The sequence below is a fragment of the Ochotona curzoniae genome, unplaced genomic scaffold, assembly GCF_017591425.1.
Source record: "Ochotona curzoniae isolate NIBS_2020 unplaced genomic scaffold, NIBS_Ocur_1.0 scaffold_1037, whole genome shotgun sequence".
Taxonomy (NCBI): domain Eukaryota; kingdom Metazoa; phylum Chordata; class Mammalia; order Lagomorpha; family Ochotonidae; genus Ochotona; species Ochotona curzoniae.
In genome coordinates this window covers 30104826-30122120 of record NW_024467083.1, presented here as the reverse complement: position 1 = coordinate 30122120, position 17295 = coordinate 30104826, and the positions used below count along the sequence as shown (strand labels likewise).

The window sequence follows — 17295 nt, the reverse complement described above, 5'->3', positions numbered from 1 at the left end:
GATTCCATCCCAGCCTCGCCATCTACTCTGAGGGGCTTTGAGCGACAACATCCCACATCCTCAAAACTTCTTGCTTCGAAACTTCTCATTATTTCCCGTCGCTGAGCACTCTCCAAAGCAGTTTAGCTCAACTAGGAGTGAGGGCCAAGTGCGAACGAATGACGCAGTGGTGGTGGTAGTGGTGTTGATGGGCGGGGGGCTCTCTAATCATACAATTCCAGTAACTCTCACATCCAACAAAACTCACAATCCCCTTTCCTCCCCAGCAACCCAAAAGACCCCGACAACTTTCCAATCCCTTTTAAGTCTCGGGTCTTCTCTCTGACATGTTTTATCCATCAACTCGTCCTGGACCTGCCTCTCCCACGAAGTAGCTCCTCTCGACTTCACAGGCCTCCATTTTCCTTCCACTGCCCCTGCCCGCTCAGAAACTAGTCCTCTTTTCGAAAAGCCCAGCCTTCTATTCCCCCTTCCCGGGAATCCCTCGCACGGACCCGAGCCACAGGTGCCTTCCCAAGTCTCGCTCTTCCTGCCACCGCCACAGCCTTCATGAGCCTCCCTGCCCGCGGCCCGCCAGGCTTACCTGAGACCGAGGTACCAGAAGGGATCCCGGAATCCAAGGCTGAACACCCGACCGCCGACGGCCCACAAGAGGCCGTCGCCATCTTGGCAGCCCCCTCCCCCCTCAGCGTCCTCGCTCCCTCTGAACCGGACTCTTGCTCTCCTCGGAATCGAATCTTCCCCACGTCTCTTCACAGAACCCGCGTTCTGAGGTCCACTTTCCCGTCCCCCCCTTCTGGGGCCTCTCAGACTCTTCGAGCCAACTCCTGGACCAGCTCAGGGCCGCACCATTCGCCTAGCACGGGGGAGAACTCCCGTCTCGCTCCCCCTACGTAACTTTAACCGCCTTCCGCAGGGGCTGCTTTCCCCCTTTCACAAGGGAAGAGTAGGCTCAAGCTGCCTGCTGGGACCCCCTGTCACGACTAAAGCACACGTCTAAGGAAAACAAGGCCAGATAAGCGACGAACACCCCCTCCCCTTCCTTCCCAGCCTCAGCCTGTTTATCGCCCAGCCCCGCCGCTCCGCTCTTAGGTGGCCGAGGAAATCCGAGCAGTGCGCGTGCGCGCGGGCAGCTCCGCGGGCCACTCCGTGGGCAGGAGAGAGGAGCCAGAGCCTATGGGGAGACTTGTGATGGTCACGTGAGGCGAGTACCTCCCGTCCTAACGCCTTCCCAGGTGAGGCAGCCCGGCGCGCGCCGGACGGCCGACGGCCCCTACGGTGGCTCGGCGGGTCAGCTCGCTGAGAAGCCTGGGCGATGCGCGCTCCGCACTCCGGGAGCCAGAGAGACTCTGGAATTCCCAGCCCCGGGAAGAACTCCGCACACTCCGCGCCAATTTCAAGTCGAATGTCGCAAAACGTCACATGCCGATAAAAACTGCCGTTGTCCGTTTTTACGACCTTGTTGACTGTTCAGCGTGTGCGCCTGCCTTGTCTTCCTTCGGAGGACGTTGAAAATAGATGTTTTCCTTGCCTCAGTCAAGGCTGGACACAGTGACAGGACTGAGTAAATATTTAACAGCTCGATCACTAGATCTAAAGGAGCCAAAAGGAGCCATGGAAGGTAACTAGACGACAGCCTTCGCTGCCCTTCTCTGTCATCGACGGTGTATACTGCAAAGGGCATGAAAGCACGTGGAAACATGGCCCTCCCACTCTGCAGATTGGGCACATAGTGGGCAAGCCTGAAGGCTTGCCTGAATAAACCGTCGGCTTCTGGAGGGTGAGGCCTGGGTTTGGTTCACCCTTGCTATCTTCCACTCCTCTTGTGCACATATGATGCCCCAGTCTTTATACGTGGAATGAACAAATATGAAGAGAATGGGAAAATCCTCGGTTTTGTTGACATCCGGAAGTGAGATGTCAACAGGCCCACCAAAGGAAACCCAGGACCTCCAGTGTGTGTAGAATGTCCTCCGCAGAGATCTCAGCCTCTCCCTATTGCCACCTGCTGGCCAGTTGGGTTTCCTTCACATGCCAAGATAGCCACAGGAGAGATTGGGTTGTCATTTGTAATTCTCTAGCAGTGTCATATTGACGTAATTTATGATGGCCTTATTCCTGTATCTCCCACCCAACTAAAAAGCAGGAACCAGGGGGTGTAAGACAGAGGATTTGGCTCATTGGCCTTCAGGAAATCAAAATTTTGTAATACATTACTTTTATTCCCAAAAAAGGCACTGGGCTTGCTGTTATTCCCTGAGTTACCATAGAAACTAGCTAATGTAGAGACAAGGCTATCTCTGATTTCAACAGCGGGAATAACCAATAAATTCCTGAATGACAAGGGTTATCCAACAGGGATCTTTTCTCCCTAGGGGCTGATCTGTGAATCTGATGTCAGCCCTACTCAAATAAGAAATCCCTGTTTTCTTGTAGCTTCTTATAGATCGTTGTTTATCTCTTGTGCACCATAAAATAACTACTTTGATACATACAGTCTTGTATTATGTCAGTCTGTTTACCTGTTTATCTTCCTCATAAGCTGATCTCTTCAGGGCAAAGATCATATCGTAGCCATTTTTATATCTCAAGCTTGTAAAATAGTGCCTGGCACAGCCTATCTCCTAAATATTTGAATGGATGCAGGCAAAAGTAAAATTATAGGTATTTTAAGAAGCGAATGTCTCCCATTTTTTCCCCCTAAACTTTGTCTCTACCTCCATGTAATCCCTAGGGTGCCTTCTGAGTCATACAGCTACTCTTCCCTAGGAACATTCCTGGCATAGCCAAACTGGGGTGACGTGGCAGGGCGTGGAAGCAGGGCAGGACACGACCTGTTAGCTTAGAGCCTCCAAGGAAACGGAAAAGGGAGCTTACCGAATATGTACTTAAGGAAACAGGGAAAATCCTTGTGCCAATAATAGGGCCACACATACAGATGATGTAAGTTCATGTGAGTGCATCCTTTAAGTTTTAGAATAATTCCCCTTTTTTGAATATTTCTTTTCTTTCTTTTTTTTTTTTTTTTTTTTTTTGGAAAGGCAGGTGTACAGAGAGAATGATCTTCTGTCTGTTGGTTGACTTCCCAAGTGGCTACAACGGCAGGAGCAAAGCTGATCTGAAGCCAGGAGCCAGGAGATTCGCCCTGGGCTTCCTGCATGGGTGCAGGGTCCCAAGGCTTTGCACCATCCTCCAATGTTTTCCCAGATGACAAGCAAGGACCTGGATGGAAAATAGGGTACTGGAACATGAACCAGCAACCATATGAATTCCTGGTGTATGTAAGGTGAGGATTTAGCCACTAGGCCATTCTGATTTACTCCCCAAGTGGCCGCAGATCAGAGCTGAGCTGATCTGAAGCCAGGAGACAGGAACGCCTTCCAGGTCTCCCTTGTGGGTGCAGGATCCCAAGGCTTTGGGCCATCCTTGACTGCTTTCCCAGGCCAGAAGCAGGGACCTGGAAGGGAAATGGGGCTGCTGGGACAAGAACTGGCACCCACATGGGATTCTGGTGAATGCAAGGTGAGGATTTCAGCCACTAGGTAACCTTGCTGGGCCCAAGAATTACATTTTTAAGCTAAAAAAAAAAAAAGTAAACAGATGACACCAAGTTTTAACAGTACTACAGACTTATTTGAGATTGGCATTATCCCAAAGAATCATGATCTCAGTGGTTGTGGGAACTGTGCCTGGAAAGAGAGATGATAATACACAGGAAAGCTTCACCACCCTATAAAATTAGAATTTTTTTCCATGTACCAATGAAAGGGCTCCTAAGGAGAAGAACAGGCACAAAGGCATGATGGACTTGGGTATCTTAGAGGAGTGATGTTGGAATAGGACAATGTAGCAAGAGGTGTGACTAGAAGGACAGGAGAGGCTAATTATCCAGGATTATGGATGCCAGGCTAACAGCAGTTACCACCTCCCAATGATGGTTGTTTTGTTGTTGTTGTTTTTTTGTTTGTTTGTTTGTTTTAAAGATCCAAAGATCCATTTTTGGCCCTGCATGGTGGCCTAGCAGCTAGAAGTCCTTGCCTTGAACGCCCCAGGATCCCATATAGGCACCAGTTCTAAAGCCAGTGGCTCCACTTCCCAGCCAGCTCCCTGCTTGTGACCTGGGAAAGCAGTGGAGGACGGCCCAAAGCATTGGGACCCTGCACCCACGTGGGAGACCTGGAGGAAGTTCCAGGCTCCTGGCTTCAGATTGGCACAGCACTGGTTGTTGTGCTCACCTGGGGAGTGAATCATCGGACAGAAGATCTTCCTCTCTGTCTCTCCTCCTCTCTGTGTATCTGACTTTGTAATAAAAATAAAAATAAATCTTTAAAAAAGAGATCTGTTTTATTATTTTTACTGCAAAGGCGATTTACAGAGAGAACGATAGAAATATCTTCCATCCTCAGGTACACTACCCAAGGGGCCAAAATGGCTGGAGCTGAGCCAATCCAAAGCCAGGAGCCAAGAGCTTTGTCTGGGTCTCCTAAGCAGGTACAGGGTCCTAAGGCTTTTGGCCATCCTCTACTGCTTTCCCAGATCACAAGCAGGGAGCTGGATGGGAAGTGAAGCAGCCAAGACTCCAACCATGATCCATATAGGACCTCATATGTGGAAGCTTCTTCCTGTACACCACAGTGTTGGCCCTAATTTTACAGATGGAAAGACATCCAGGAATATAAAGTAACTCACTCAAGGCTATGCAGCTAGAGCTTTAACTGCTCAGACTCAAACTGCATCCTTCTTTTTTTTAAGATTTACTTATTTTAAAAAGTCAGATATACAGAAAGAAGGAGATACAGAGAGGAGGATCCTCCATCCACTGGTTCATTCCCTAAGCAGCTGCAACGGCTGGAGCTGAGTTGATCTAAAGCCAGGAGCCAGGAGTCTCTTCTAGGCCTGCAACACAGGTGGCAGGGTCCAAAGGCTTTGGGCTGTACTTGACTGCTTTCCCAGGCCACAGGCAGGGAGCTGGATGGGAAGTGGCGCAGCTGGGAACTGGCGCCCATATGGGATCCCGGCACGTGCAAGGCAAGCACTTTAGTCACTAGGCTAATGTGCTAGGCCCTTAAAGATTTTAAGATGATATATTTATATAAAGGTAGAGTTACATAGAAAGAGGAAGGGGAAAAAAAAAAAAGACAGCTTTTCCATCCATTCCACAAACAGATGCAACAGCTAGGGCAGGGCCAAGCCCACACCAGGAGCTAGGAATTCCATCCTGCTCTCCCATGTGGGTGGCAGGGCCTAAGCATTTGGGCAATCTGCTGCTTTTCAGCCATATTACCTGGCAGTTGGGTCGGAAGTGAAACAGCAGGGCTTGAAACCATGGCCCATAGGAAATGCTGACATTCCAGGGAAGGGTCAATGCAGTGGCCCTCCAAGCAGGCCTCCATGAAAAGTTTTTGAGAGGAAAGTTAGTAGTCCGCATTTGTTGAAAGGTTTCTGTTGGCATCAAAATGAAAAACAGACTGGAACATAGGACACTGACTTCTGAAAGAATATTTGTTGGTGTCAGCACTGAGGTCTGTGGGGTTAAGCCACCACCTACAATGCTGGCACGCCATCTGAAGACCGGCTCATGTCCCAGTTGCTGCCCTTGTCATCCAGCTCCCTGCCTGCGCCTTTGGGGAAAGCAGCAGAGGAGCACCCAGAGTGCTTAGGCCCCTGCCACCCACGATGGTGTTTCAGGCTCCTGGAGTCAGCCTGGTCCAACCCCAACCCCAGCTCCACCCCACATAATGGCCATCTGGGGAGTGCACCCACGGACGGAAGGTCTCTTTCTCTCTTTTCTCTGCCTCTTTCTCTCAGTAATTCTTTCAAATAAATAAACCTTAAAAAACTTTTTTAGGGCCCGGCACGGTGCAGTGGTTAAGGTCCTCGCCTTGCACGCCCGGGATCCCATATGGGCGCCGGTTCTATCCCGGCAGCCCCACTTCCCTTCCAGCTCCCTGCCTGTGGCCCGGGAAAGCAGTCGAGGATGGCCCAAAGCTTTGGGACCCTGCACCCATGTGGGAGACCCGGAAGAGGCTCCTGGCTTCGGATCGGCATAGCATCGGCCGTTGTGCTCACTTGGGGAGTGAATCATCGGACAGAAGATCTTCCTCTGTCTCTCCTCTCTGTATATCTGCCTTTCCAATGAAAAAATAATAATAATAAAAATAAATCTTTTAAAAAAACATTAAAAAAATCTGTTGACTGCCACATTCTGTAGTTAATCCTAGTGTCACCATCAGGGGAGGACTCATTGGCAGGTGGTTTGGGGGCTCAAGGCAGGAGTGGGCGGGGCTGAATACCCAAGAAGCCTCAGGGGGCGGGGCCGCGAACCTCTCGACGTTCCGCTGCTTCTGCCTGCCGACGGCTCCCTCCCACCCGCGGCGGCCTCCGCTCCGCAGGCAGTGGCGTCGAGTGCCGAGCTCCGAGCCGAGCACGGCGCTGGGGGAGAGGCGGCGGCGCAGGCTCCGTGGGCGACATGAGTTTGGCCGGGGGCCGGGCCCCCCGGAAGACCGCCGGGAACCGGCTTTCTGGGCTCCTGGAGGCGGAGGAGGAAGATGAATTCTATCAGACGACTTATGGGGGTTTCACCGAGGCAAGAGTCGGGGCCCAGGAAGTGAGGGGGTGGGGGAAGCGGAGAGAAGGAAAGCCCCTGGACAAAGAAGGGGGCGGGGAGTCTCCGGAGGGAGAGGGGGGACCTGCGGTCCCGGAAGGGGCGGCCTCGAGGGGCGGCGGGAGGGGGTCCCAGGTCGGGGCGCCCCCGGAGTGTGGCTCTCCTGACGCTCACCTGCCGGGTGTCGAAGGAAGTCGCCCGCTCCTTTTCAACTTCGGGGCTTCGGTGTTAGTGTTTGGCTGGAAACATTTCTCCTTGGAGCATTCGTGCCTTCACAGCGCGAGGCTTGGCTTGTGGACTGGTTTGTCATTTGCTGTTAGATCCCTAAGCTCCGTGAAGTTACAGCAGCTCTTACTTCAGCATGATCCCTGTGGTGCTGCGTGCGGCGTCCGCATTGGGCCTGCACATTCTAAATATTTATTAACTGAAGCCATCCCTTTCCATACACATTGCGTAGGCGGAGTGCGCCGAGGATGTGGATGGTGATCAGCTCAGCGGGACTGTCTGAAAAACGTTTTCTGTGTGTACCCCCGATTCCGACGCGAGGACAGACCCGGTTCACCATCAGTCAAACATCCAGTAGGATAAGCTTGTGCAAACTGTAGGACCCAAGGTTGATGGTCAGGATGAAGATCTCTGGGTGGGGGGAATGTTTAAACAAAACAAGTCTGCAACTTAGGGCTTGACAGGGTGAAGAACGCCCGTGAAGGGGTTGGAGATCCTGGACTGCGATCTGCAGGTGTAATCTCCTTTTCTTGGAGGAATAAAGACTGGTAGGGCTGGCAAGAAGGAGACATTGCATTTCTGGAATTAGATTTGTACTTCGTTAAGATTACCCTGTAGTAAGAGGGGTGGTTTGAAGGGGGCGGTTCCAGATGGCTGGAGAGTTCAAGATATGAAAGAAGGTAGACTCCACAGGGCTGGGTGTCTTTCTGGGTCATTACTTCCACATCCCTAACTGGCTGGTTTAAAATAGAACTTTCTCATCCCTCCTGTGAAGCCATTTTCCTATTTCTGTCATTTTATGAGTCGTTATTTAATATGTACTCTGAATGTTTCCAACACGGATTTAAAGAGGCTTATGACAGAAACAAAAAGTAGGGGCAGTGAAAGTAGAGACAAAGCCAAAGTAACAAAGTAACTGCCCCAGAGCGGGCCTGGCGTGGGAAGAGCAGTTGATGCTGAGTTGAGCTGTGAGCTTCTTGGCAGCCAGACTGAGTTACATCTCTTTTTGTTTTTAAGTAGCAGACATACATACATGTTCCTCAAGAGACACAAACCAATTCAGCACTAAATTCTAGGGAGAATTTACCCTTACATCCTAAAACCAGATCTAAGTAAAGGAACCAATGGGCTTAAGATATAACCCCGCCCTGTAGGTAATATATAAACATTCTCTCATCTAGTCATGTTTATTAATGACTAGAAGACAATGGTAATGCGTAATGTATTGGAAGAGTTTTGATTCGTCACTAAGCTAATATAAAGTGACTGTGTTGCTGTCTGTTAGCTGCTTCCTCTGGCAGCCTGTGCACCAGGATTAGTGTAGTAGTCTACGTTGTTGGGGGGATAGGGAGTCACAAGCTTGAGGTGCTACCCACCCCAGCTGATCCTGCACCCTAAACTATTTTTTTCCTTCCTTTCCACTGTGGCTGCCACTCTAGCCCTAACCTGTATTACATTAGGTCTAAATCATACTTCAGATTTTCCACTTCAGCTCCTGAAACTCACGTCTATAACGTTTTGGAATATGCATTGTACATAGTTTTACAGTTTTTACCCTTGTCACCTAGTTTTCTCAGTAACTTTGCTGCAATAATCATTATCAGTGCTGGGACAAGTAAGGAGAATGAAGTGATTAAAAATCGCCGGCCTGCAATGTAAAAATCATGAATTTATTAGCGTGAAGTTGTAAATCCATATATCAAATGCAGCCGTCTTTTCCAGTGTTAGCAGTGAGTGGAACCATTCTAGAGTTGTCAGTGTGGGAAAGGACACTTCTTAGCAGAAATAACCTTTCAGCTTTTTCTGCTTTGCCCAAGTCGCAGTTCTGTCCATAGGCATGCTCTGTGCACTTGTACTTCTTGGCCTCTTTTCCTGCTTTGCTATCTGTGCGTGATCTTTCTACTGTCTAAATGTTTGACAGTCATGGCCCAGATAATCTTCATTCTGTGGACTTTTCTTTCAGATGTATTTTTAGGACCCAGTGTGGTAGCCCAGTGGCTAAATCCTCACCTTGCTTGCGCCAGAATCCTATACAGGTGCTGGTTCAAGTCCTGGTTGCTCTACCTCCCATCCATATCCTGCCTATGACCTGAGAAAGCAGCAGAAGACAGCCCAAAGCCTTACGACTCTGCACCCACATGGGAGACCTGGCAGAAGCCTTGGCTCCTGGCTTTGGGTCAGCTCAGTTCCGGCTGTTGCAGCCACTTGGGGAGTGAATCAGTGGACAGAAGACTTTTCTTTCTTCTCTCTGTAGAAATCTACCTTTCCAATAAAAATAAGTAATTAAAAAAAAGGATTTATTTTTATTTGAAACACAGATTTACAGAGAGAAAAAGAAGTGTAGAGAGAGATCTTTTATTTGCTAGTTCAATCCTCAAATGGGTCCACCTTGAAGCCAGGAGCTTCGTTTGGGTCGCCTACATGGGTACTGGATCCCAAGACTTGAGCCATTTTTTTGGTACTTTCCCAGGCCGTAAGTGGGGAGCTGGATCAGAAGTGGAATAGGTGTGATGTGAAGTGGCATCCATATGGGATGCACATCACAGGCAGCGGCTCAGGCCACTACAGTACTGCACTGGCCCCATTTGTTGGATTCTAAAGCATGGTTCACCAAGCTAAAACCTGTGTCCCAGATCTGCCCACTACTTTTGTTTGTTTTGTTTTTCTTTTAAGATTTATTAATTTCAACAGTCAGAGTTACAAAAAAGAGAGGAAAAGACAGAAAAGAAATCTTCCATCCATTAGTTCATTTCCCTGATGTTCACAATGACCAGAGCTGGGCTGGTCCAAGAATTTCTTCTGGGTCTCCCATGTGGGTACAGGGGTCCGAGGAGTTGGACTGTCTTCCAATGCCTTCCCGTGCATAATTTGCAGAGAGCTGGATCAGAAGTGGAATAGCCAACAAAAGAACCAACACCCACATAGGATGCCCTTTGTTACAGGTTTCGGCTTCGCCCATTTCTCCACAACACACCCCCCTCCCATTACTGGTTGTAGTCTTTCCTTTTATGGAAAACGTTTCCCAATCTCTGATCTAAGAGATCAAAGTGTGGACCTTTCTCCAGTACCAGCTGGTAGCAATAAGCCTTCCTATCATATCCTGTAGTTGCCATGCAATGCTGTATATGTGGCCTTGTATTAAAGCTCCTTCCTGTGATAATGTCCTGTCCTTCACCAGCTGACCCCCACCCAAGGTGGGGAGCAAACCATAAGCTTTTGTCCCCCAGGATTTACACAGTGTCCTAGATAAGGGGCGCTCCGTTAACGGAAGAGCCATGTGACATGAGAGCCAAAGACCAACAAGTAGGGCTTCTTGACCAGGTGAAAGGAAAGGAGAGTGGGACAGCCCTTATCAGGAGAGTGAATTCTGTTCCTCCTGGAAGGGCATTGGTAACTCCAGTGCCAGTAAGCTCTCACCTGCTCACCTGCTGTGTCCTCAGGAGTCGGGAGATGATGAATATCAAGGGGACCAGTCAGACACAGAGGATGAGGTGGATTCCGACTTTGACATTGATGAAGGGGATGAACCATCCAGCGATGGAGAAGTGGAAGAGCCCAGAAGGAAGCGCCGAGTGGTTACCAAAGCCTATAAGGTGCAGGGGGACTCCTGGCTTCCTTGATTCCTATGCCCCCTTCTGTCGGGGACCCCATATACCCTCATTTCAGTCCCATGGCTGCAATGCCAGTTTCTTTTCACTAAGACCCTCATCTGTTTTCTGCCGCTCTCTTCTGTTCTCTGGTGTCTGGTCCCACTCCATCTGCAGGAGCCTCTCAAGAGCTTGAGGCCTCGGAAGGTCAGCACCCCAGCCAGCAGCTCTCAGAAGGCCCGAGAGGAGAAGGCGCTGCTGCCGCTAGAGCTGCAGGATGATGGCTCTGACAGTGAGTGAGCAGTTGGGTCAGTTAACAAAGCTAGACTGTGATAATTAATTATTTTATCTGTGTTCCATTTGCTAACGTTGACAGCTTTATTGCGGCTATGAAAGGAAAGCCATGATATATGCAGCTTAACTCACAGCTCATTTAGGGTAACAAAAAAAAAGTGAAATGCAAATGAAGCAAAATGTTAAGAGTTGATGTTGGGGACAAAGAATACAGGGTCTTTGTATTATTTTTGCACTTTTATATAAGTTTAAAGTTCTTCCCAAATATAATTTTCAAATAGATAAACCAATAAAGAGGTAGACATGAATTCAAAGATTTCTTCCCGTCTGACTCCTTCCCAGGTCGCAAGTCCATGCGTCAGTCTACAGCTGAGCATACCCGACAAACGTTCCTTCGGGTCCAGGAGAGACAAGGCCAGTCACGGCGGCGGAAGGGACCCCACTGTGAGCGGCCACTGACCCAGGAAGAGCTCCTCAGGGAGGCCAAGATCACAGAAGAGCTCAACTTACGGTCACTGGGTCAGTCTGAAGAGAAGTAGAGGGACCAAGGCGCAGGAGCAGCAGTGTGAGGCAGGGGACATGGGGAGCAGGAGAATGAAATGGCCAGGGACTAGGCCAGTGTGAGGGACAAGCCGTATTGAGATTCTTTGGTATAAAATAAGAGTGAATTCAGATCCTTGTCTTGCTTTTTATCTAAGTGAAGACTGCAGGCAGATTCTTTAGCTTGAATCATTCTTTGTTCGCAAAATGAGTGTCAATGCATATTTTAATGATGAAACAGGAGAGTGGAAAAATCAGTAGAGTTGCTCAGATCACAAAAGAAAACTTGCTTTAAGAACTTCCTAAAAATCTCCTCAGTGTAGGTGCTGCTAAGGATATAATTGTGTACAGCAACATCATGAATTAACATTTCTTTATGAATAATGAGTCTCAGGGACTTGAGAAGTTGAGGAGGCAGTTAGTACATACCTTTAAATGTTCTCTGGCACATACTTTTATTGAAAGAAATGGTGGATGGGATCACCTACAGTATGTAATATTGTTTTTCCATGAACCTGTGCTTTTTTTTTTAAACGAAGTATGCATGAGTAAATACACATCTGTACACATGTTACAGCTTTATAGTCTTATATGCCCCTGTATATATTACTATATATGTGTATGTTATTATTTACATAGGTAAACATGCATAAGTCAGATAGGACTTCCCTGTAGCATAAAAGATGATTTGCTTGAGATATCTTGGATCCAACCTTTTTTTTTTTTTTTTTTTTTTTTTTTTTAAAGATTTATTTTTATTATTTTTTCATTGGAAAGGCGGATATACAGAGAGGAGAGACAGAGAGGAAGATCTTCCATCCGATGATTCACTCCCCAAGTGAGCGCAACGGGCCGATACTATGCCGATCCGAAGCCAGGAGCCTCTTCAGGGTCTCCCACGCGGGTGCAGGTTCCCAAAGCTTTGGGCCGTCCTCGACTGCTTTCCCAGGCCACAGGCAGGGAGCTGGAAGGGAAGCGGGGCTGCCGGGATTAGAACCGGCGCCCATATGGGATCCCGGGCGTGCAAGGCGAGGACTTAACCACTTGTGCCACCGCGCCGGGCCCAACCTTTTTTTTTTAAAAAAGATTTATTTATTTATTGGAAAGGCAGATATACAGAGAGGAGGAAAGACAGAGAGGAAGATCTTCCATCCAATGATTTACTCCACAAGTGAGTGCAACAGCCGATGCTATACCGGTCCGAAGCCAGGATCCAGGAACTTCTTCCGGGTCTCCCACGCGGGTGCAAGGTCCCAAAGCTTTGGGCTGTCCTTGACTGCTTTCCCAGGCCACAAGCAGGGAGCTGGATGGGAAGTGGAGCTGCCGGGATTAGAACCAGTGCCCATATGGGATCTTGGGGCGTTCAAGACGAGGACTTTAGCCGCTAGGCCGTGCCGCCGGGCCCCAACCTTTTTTTTTTTTTTTTAAGAACATGTTTATTGACAAGAATTCCATAAATATTCTAAAGAAAATCTCAAAAGTTTCCAAACTTAAAATGCTTAGAATCTGTTCTCATTGGGGATCCAACCATTTCCCACTTAGTGATAGTTTTAAAATATAGATTGCTTGGTTCCAAAAGAATACAGAGAATAGAAGAGTGGTTGGATGGATGGCTCAAGATAGAGAAAGCAACAAAAGTCAGATACAAAAGAGATTTGATCAGTGGAAAAGTTTCCAGAGGATCCTTTTTCTTGAGAAAAAAAAATATACATATATATATATGTTAAGAAATATAATTTTTTTTTCATTGTATTTGAAAGAGTGAGTTACTACATCACTGGTTCACTCCCCAGATGCCATAGTAGCTAGGGCTAGACCAGAAATCCATCTACATCTCCCATTGGGTAACAGGGACTCAAGTGCTGGAGCCATCAGCTGCTGTCTCCCGTGATGTTCATTGGCAGGGGCTGGATTGGAAGTGAAATAACCAGAACTCAGATGAGGCAGTTTGATCGGGGCTACAGGTGTCCCAAGCAGCAGCTTGAGCCACTGTTATCAGGTGCCTTTCCCCGCAGAGGAACCTTTTATGATCAGACTTCAGAGGGCTGTGTTTACAGTGTCCCCAGTGAAGAAGGATGCAGTGTTTGGAGTTCATTCAGAAGAAAATGACCAGAAGTATTTTGATTCGTTTATTTATTATTGCCAAATACTTACTGAGTGCCTGCAGTGTGGGCAGTGCTGCATGACTCTGTGTGAGTCATGGCCCCTGGTATGTATGTGAGTACATTCGAACTCGGTGTCAGAGCAGTGTCGCTGGTCCCGGGAGGTAACTCAGTGTCAGAGCAGTGTCACTGGTCCCGGGAGGTAACTCAGTGTCAGAGCGGTGTCACTGGTCCCGGGAGGTAACACGCAGAGTGCACATGTGGGGCGGGGGGAGGCGCCTGAAAGGAACGTGAACTACCTCAGCAAATTGTCGCCCAGTGGGGATGCAGACTGGCAGTTGCCAAGTTTCCTTATTTTTTGTTTTTTGCTTTTTTAAGAGTTGTATGTTAACTATATAGTTGTATGTTAACTGTATAGTTAACATGATTTCCTACTTTTTGATTGTCAGTTAATTAATCCAGATTTTTCTCTTTAGGATACTATACAAATAAAAAAAAAATCTTAAGTAGGCTGCCCTCTGCAACTTCTTCCATAAGCTGACAAGTACGATAGTAGAAGAGCATACTTGTACTGGGGAGCCATAACTGAGGGGCTGCCTCAAACCATGTTGCATGAAGAACAGTTCAGTGTAGTAGGTCTTGTCGTCAGCCTGGGGAAGACTCATCTGGGACAAGAACATTCAGTTCCGTGTTTACAGAACTTCCACGTGGAGGCCAGATTGTATCCTTTAGGGCCTTAAAAGGCCTAACTTGCCAGGAAGTGTATGTCAAGTCAGAATAGGAAAGAACTCTGTTGTGCTGGAGTAAGTGGCCATGCTGTTGTAGAGGAGATTCTGGCATCTGGGGAAGTAAACAGTTGGTTGTCAGAAAGTCTTCTAATTCTGATGTCCCAAGTTCTCTCTGAGTGGGTGCAGACTCATGTGCTTGAGAAATGTGGCATGGAGAGAATGTTGGGAGGTACAAGCAGAGGCGAATGATCGGCTTAGTGGGAAGACACCCATGACCTACATCAGAGTGCGTGGGTTTGATTCCAGATTGCTGCTGATGCAGACCTTGGGAGACAGGGGTGATGACTCAGGTAGCTGGGACCCTGCCACCCAAATGGGATTATGTTCCCACTTCCCTGCTGGAGCATCTGGCTGAGATCCCTTGAAGGCGTTTGAGGACTGAACCAGTGGGAGTTCTGTCTCATTGCTTTATCTGTGTCTATGCCCATCTGTTTCTTTATGCCTCTCCAAAAAATAAGGGGGACAAGCAGAAAACTTACAGGATGGAAGTTGCTAGGGGGCCTCCCTGGGTGTTGGCGTAATTGGCAATAACTAGATGGTCAGGAAAATAGCTTAGAAATAATAAGACAGAAATCAAATATGAGAGGAAAGGAAACTGACCTTCCCCTCTTATTTCCTTTGATCCTGAAGAGACATACGAAAGGCTTGAGGCTGACAAGAAGAAGCAGGTTCACAAGAAGCGCAAGTGCCCTGGGCCCATAATCACCTATCATTCAGTGACAGTACCACTTATTGGGGAGCTGGGCCCCAAGGAAGAGAATGTCGATGTAGAAGGGTGAGTGACTCTTGGGAAGAGAAAAGGGGTCCTCCCTGCTGGGGTCAGCTGTGTTTTTCCTTGCAGCCTAGTTGCTTTCCCCACCTGTCACTTAGTTGAGTGCTCAGGATGTCTCCATGACCCTTCCTCCCTCTTCCCTTTTCTTCAGTCCGTTGATTTTTCTTCCTGTGATCTCAGCTCTTCGTGGTTTGTCTCTGTTTTTTCCTCCAGACTTGATCCCGCTCCCACAGCTTCTACACTGACTCCCCATGCTGGCACTGGACCCCCTGCTCGCTGCTCACGTACCTTCATCACTTTTAGTGATGATGCGACATTTGAGGAATGGTTCCCCCAAGGACGGCCCCCGAAGATCCCTGTTCGGGAGGTCTGCCCAGTGACCCACCGTCCAGCTCTGTACCGAGACCCTGTTACAGACATACCCTACGCCACTGCTCGGGCCTTCAAGATCATCCGTGAGGCCTATAAGAAGTACATCACTGCGCATGGACTGCCGCCCACTGCCTCGGCCCTGGGCCCTGGACCCCCACCTGCTGAGCCCCTCCCTGGCTCTGGGCCCCGAGCGTTGCGCCAGAAAATTGTCATCAAATGAAGCGATACCTAGATCCTAGAAACCACTGTTCTGCCCTGACCTGGAGTTCCTGCCTCTCCCTGACCTCTCTCTGCAACTCCCCTTTTGTCATCTTTGATGTTTGCCCAATCCTCTTTCTGCATCTTTTCCCCTAGTTGCTACGGGTTTTGTTGTATGTTTTTTTTTTAACCTAATAAAATAGATTGCTTCTGTCTGATGTCTTATCTAGAATTGGGAACAGAAAGTATTTGTAGTGAATGGATTTATCGAATCCTTTGCATTTGTTAGATAACTTGAATACAAGCTGTCCTTTTTAAAATACCTCATTCCTACAACTAGATTGTAACAATCTTTTTTTAAAAAAGATTTTATTTATTTAGGAAAGTCAGATATTCAAAGAGGAGAGACAAAGAGAAAGATCTTGCATCTGCTAACTCACTCCCCAAGTGGCCACAACAGCCAGAATTGAGCCAATCTGAAGCCAGGAGCCAGGAGCCTCTTCCGGGCCTTCCACATGTGGATGCAGGGCCCAAGGCTTTGGGCCATCCTCGCCTGCTTTCCCAGGCCACAAACGGGGAGCTGAATGGGAAGTGGAGCTGCTGGGATACAAATCAGTGCCCATTTGTGATCCCAGGCAAGGACTTCTAGCAGCTGGGCTGTGGTGCTGGGCCCAATTTAACCATCTTAGACATGGAAACCAAAATCTTTAAGTTTATGTCACCTGATGCTCACAGCTTGAACCATAGCAGGCACATAGTAGGTTGGAACTATCTGATTTCTTGTAGAACTCCAGTGTCCAGGATGCATTGCTAATGAATACCTGGGAGGAGGTGCCATGGCTGTTCATGGCCACTAGAGGCTCTCAGGGCTGGGCAGGGTATGGGGGCTGTGTATATGTGATCTCCCACTACCCCCCACCTGGCCAGAGCTAAAATAATAAAATGCTGAGCTCACTGTTCCCCCACCCTCTCCCCCGGCACCGGGCTCCTCCTGCCACCGGGACAGTGCTCCAGTGAAGCAGACAGACTGACGGACAGAAAGAAGGGAGGTGACGGCTGGGACTGGTAGGTGCGGAGAAGGGGTGAATGGATGAGAGCCTGGCTGAAGATGGGCGAGGAGTGGGGAGCAATCCATGATCTGTCGCTGGCTGTCATTCAGTGTGTGTTTCTGCCATTGTCCTGGGTAATGTACCTTGTCAGTGTACCTCACATTTTCCAGGTCTTTGGTATTCAGCATGGTGTATATAGATACATATACTGCTTGTGTGTGTGTGTTTTATGTTGCAAAATATTGTGCAATTTGACTCTTTTTAGAGAACCTTTACTCCATTGAGAAGGTATTTCTCACTCATTGGTCTGGTGTCACCTTCCTGTCCAAAGTCAGGGACACACCATGGGGACTGCGTGCCTTCTTCTGAGGCCTTACAATCTTCCCCCAACCTGGAACTGCCCCCAGGTTCTTGAAATCCTTGCTTTCCCTTAGGGTGAGAATCTTAGCAAACAGAAAGTAAAATCTGGATCCTCCATAATGAACAGTCATGAAGGTAGGGTACAAAATTTTATACACACACACAGACACACACACTGCCTTGCTCAACTTTGCTGGCTTGCTGTAAATGGTTCAGAAAAAAAGGCTGGGTTATGGAGAAGAGAGGAGAGATTTTCCTGAAGCTGTTTGCCATCCCTCTCCCCCTTTTCGTAGGAACTGGGCATGGAGCCCGCTGTACTCTGGCACAACTTCCAGCAGCTGTGCGAGGGGAGGAGGCACTGACGGGCGAGGTTATAGGGCAGGGGTACTGCCAGGATTTCTCTC

General features: G+C 48.5%; 2 protein-coding genes across 6 annotated transcripts in view; one reads left to right on the top strand and one right to left on the bottom strand.

The window, feature by feature from the left end:
- Positions 1–1105, bottom strand: part of PIP5K1A (phosphatidylinositol-4-phosphate 5-kinase type 1 alpha) — a 49980-nt gene extending 48875 nt beyond the window's left edge. For 3 of the 4 annotated variants that reach the window (XM_040999205.1, XM_040999207.1, XM_040999208.1), the window contains exon 1: positions 584–1024. In XM_040999205.1, the coding sequence (XP_040855139.1) occupies positions 584–665 (82 nt within the window). In that variant the 5' untranslated portion in view covers positions 666–1024. Of the gene's footprint in view, positions 1–583 lie in introns of all 4 variants that reach the window. The other variant, XM_040999206.1, reaches the window with a different exon arrangement.
- Positions 1106–6382: 5277 nt separating this feature from the next.
- VPS72 (vacuolar protein sorting 72 homolog) lies at positions 6383–15697 on the top strand. 2 transcript variants are annotated; one of them, XM_040998845.1, is made up of 6 exons: positions 6383–6586; positions 10270–10422; positions 10594–10708; positions 11053–11229; positions 14771–14915; positions 15093–15697. In XM_040998845.1, exons 1-6 carry the CDS (start codon positions 6470–6472, stop codon positions 15502–15504), a joined length of 1119 nt encoding a protein of 372 aa, XP_040854779.1. In that variant the 5' UTR covers positions 6383–6469; the 3' UTR covers positions 15505–15697. The 2 variants fall into 2 exon arrangements, with proteins under 2 accessions (XP_040854779.1, XP_040854781.1); XM_040998847.1 differs by having other exon boundaries at positions 6401–6586; positions 15126–15697.
- The last annotated feature ends 1598 nt before the right edge of the window (positions 15698–17295 follow it).

What these genes read in the sequence shown, in the direction of transcription:
- VPS72 (XM_040998845.1), top strand. Translation starts at nt 6,470, where the DNA reads ATGAGTTTGGCCGGGGGCCGGGCCCCCCGGAAGACCGCCGGGAACCGG. An exon ending in CTTATGGGGGTTTCACCGAG is followed by an intron (nt 6,587 to 10,269) that starts GCAAGAGTCGGG and finishes CTGTGTCCTCAG; the next exon opens with GAGTCGGGAGATGATGAATA. An exon ending in GCTCAACTTACGGTCACTGG is followed by an intron (nt 11,230 to 14,770) that starts GTCAGTCTGAAG and finishes TTGATCCTGAAG; the next exon opens with AGACATACGAAAGGCTTGAG.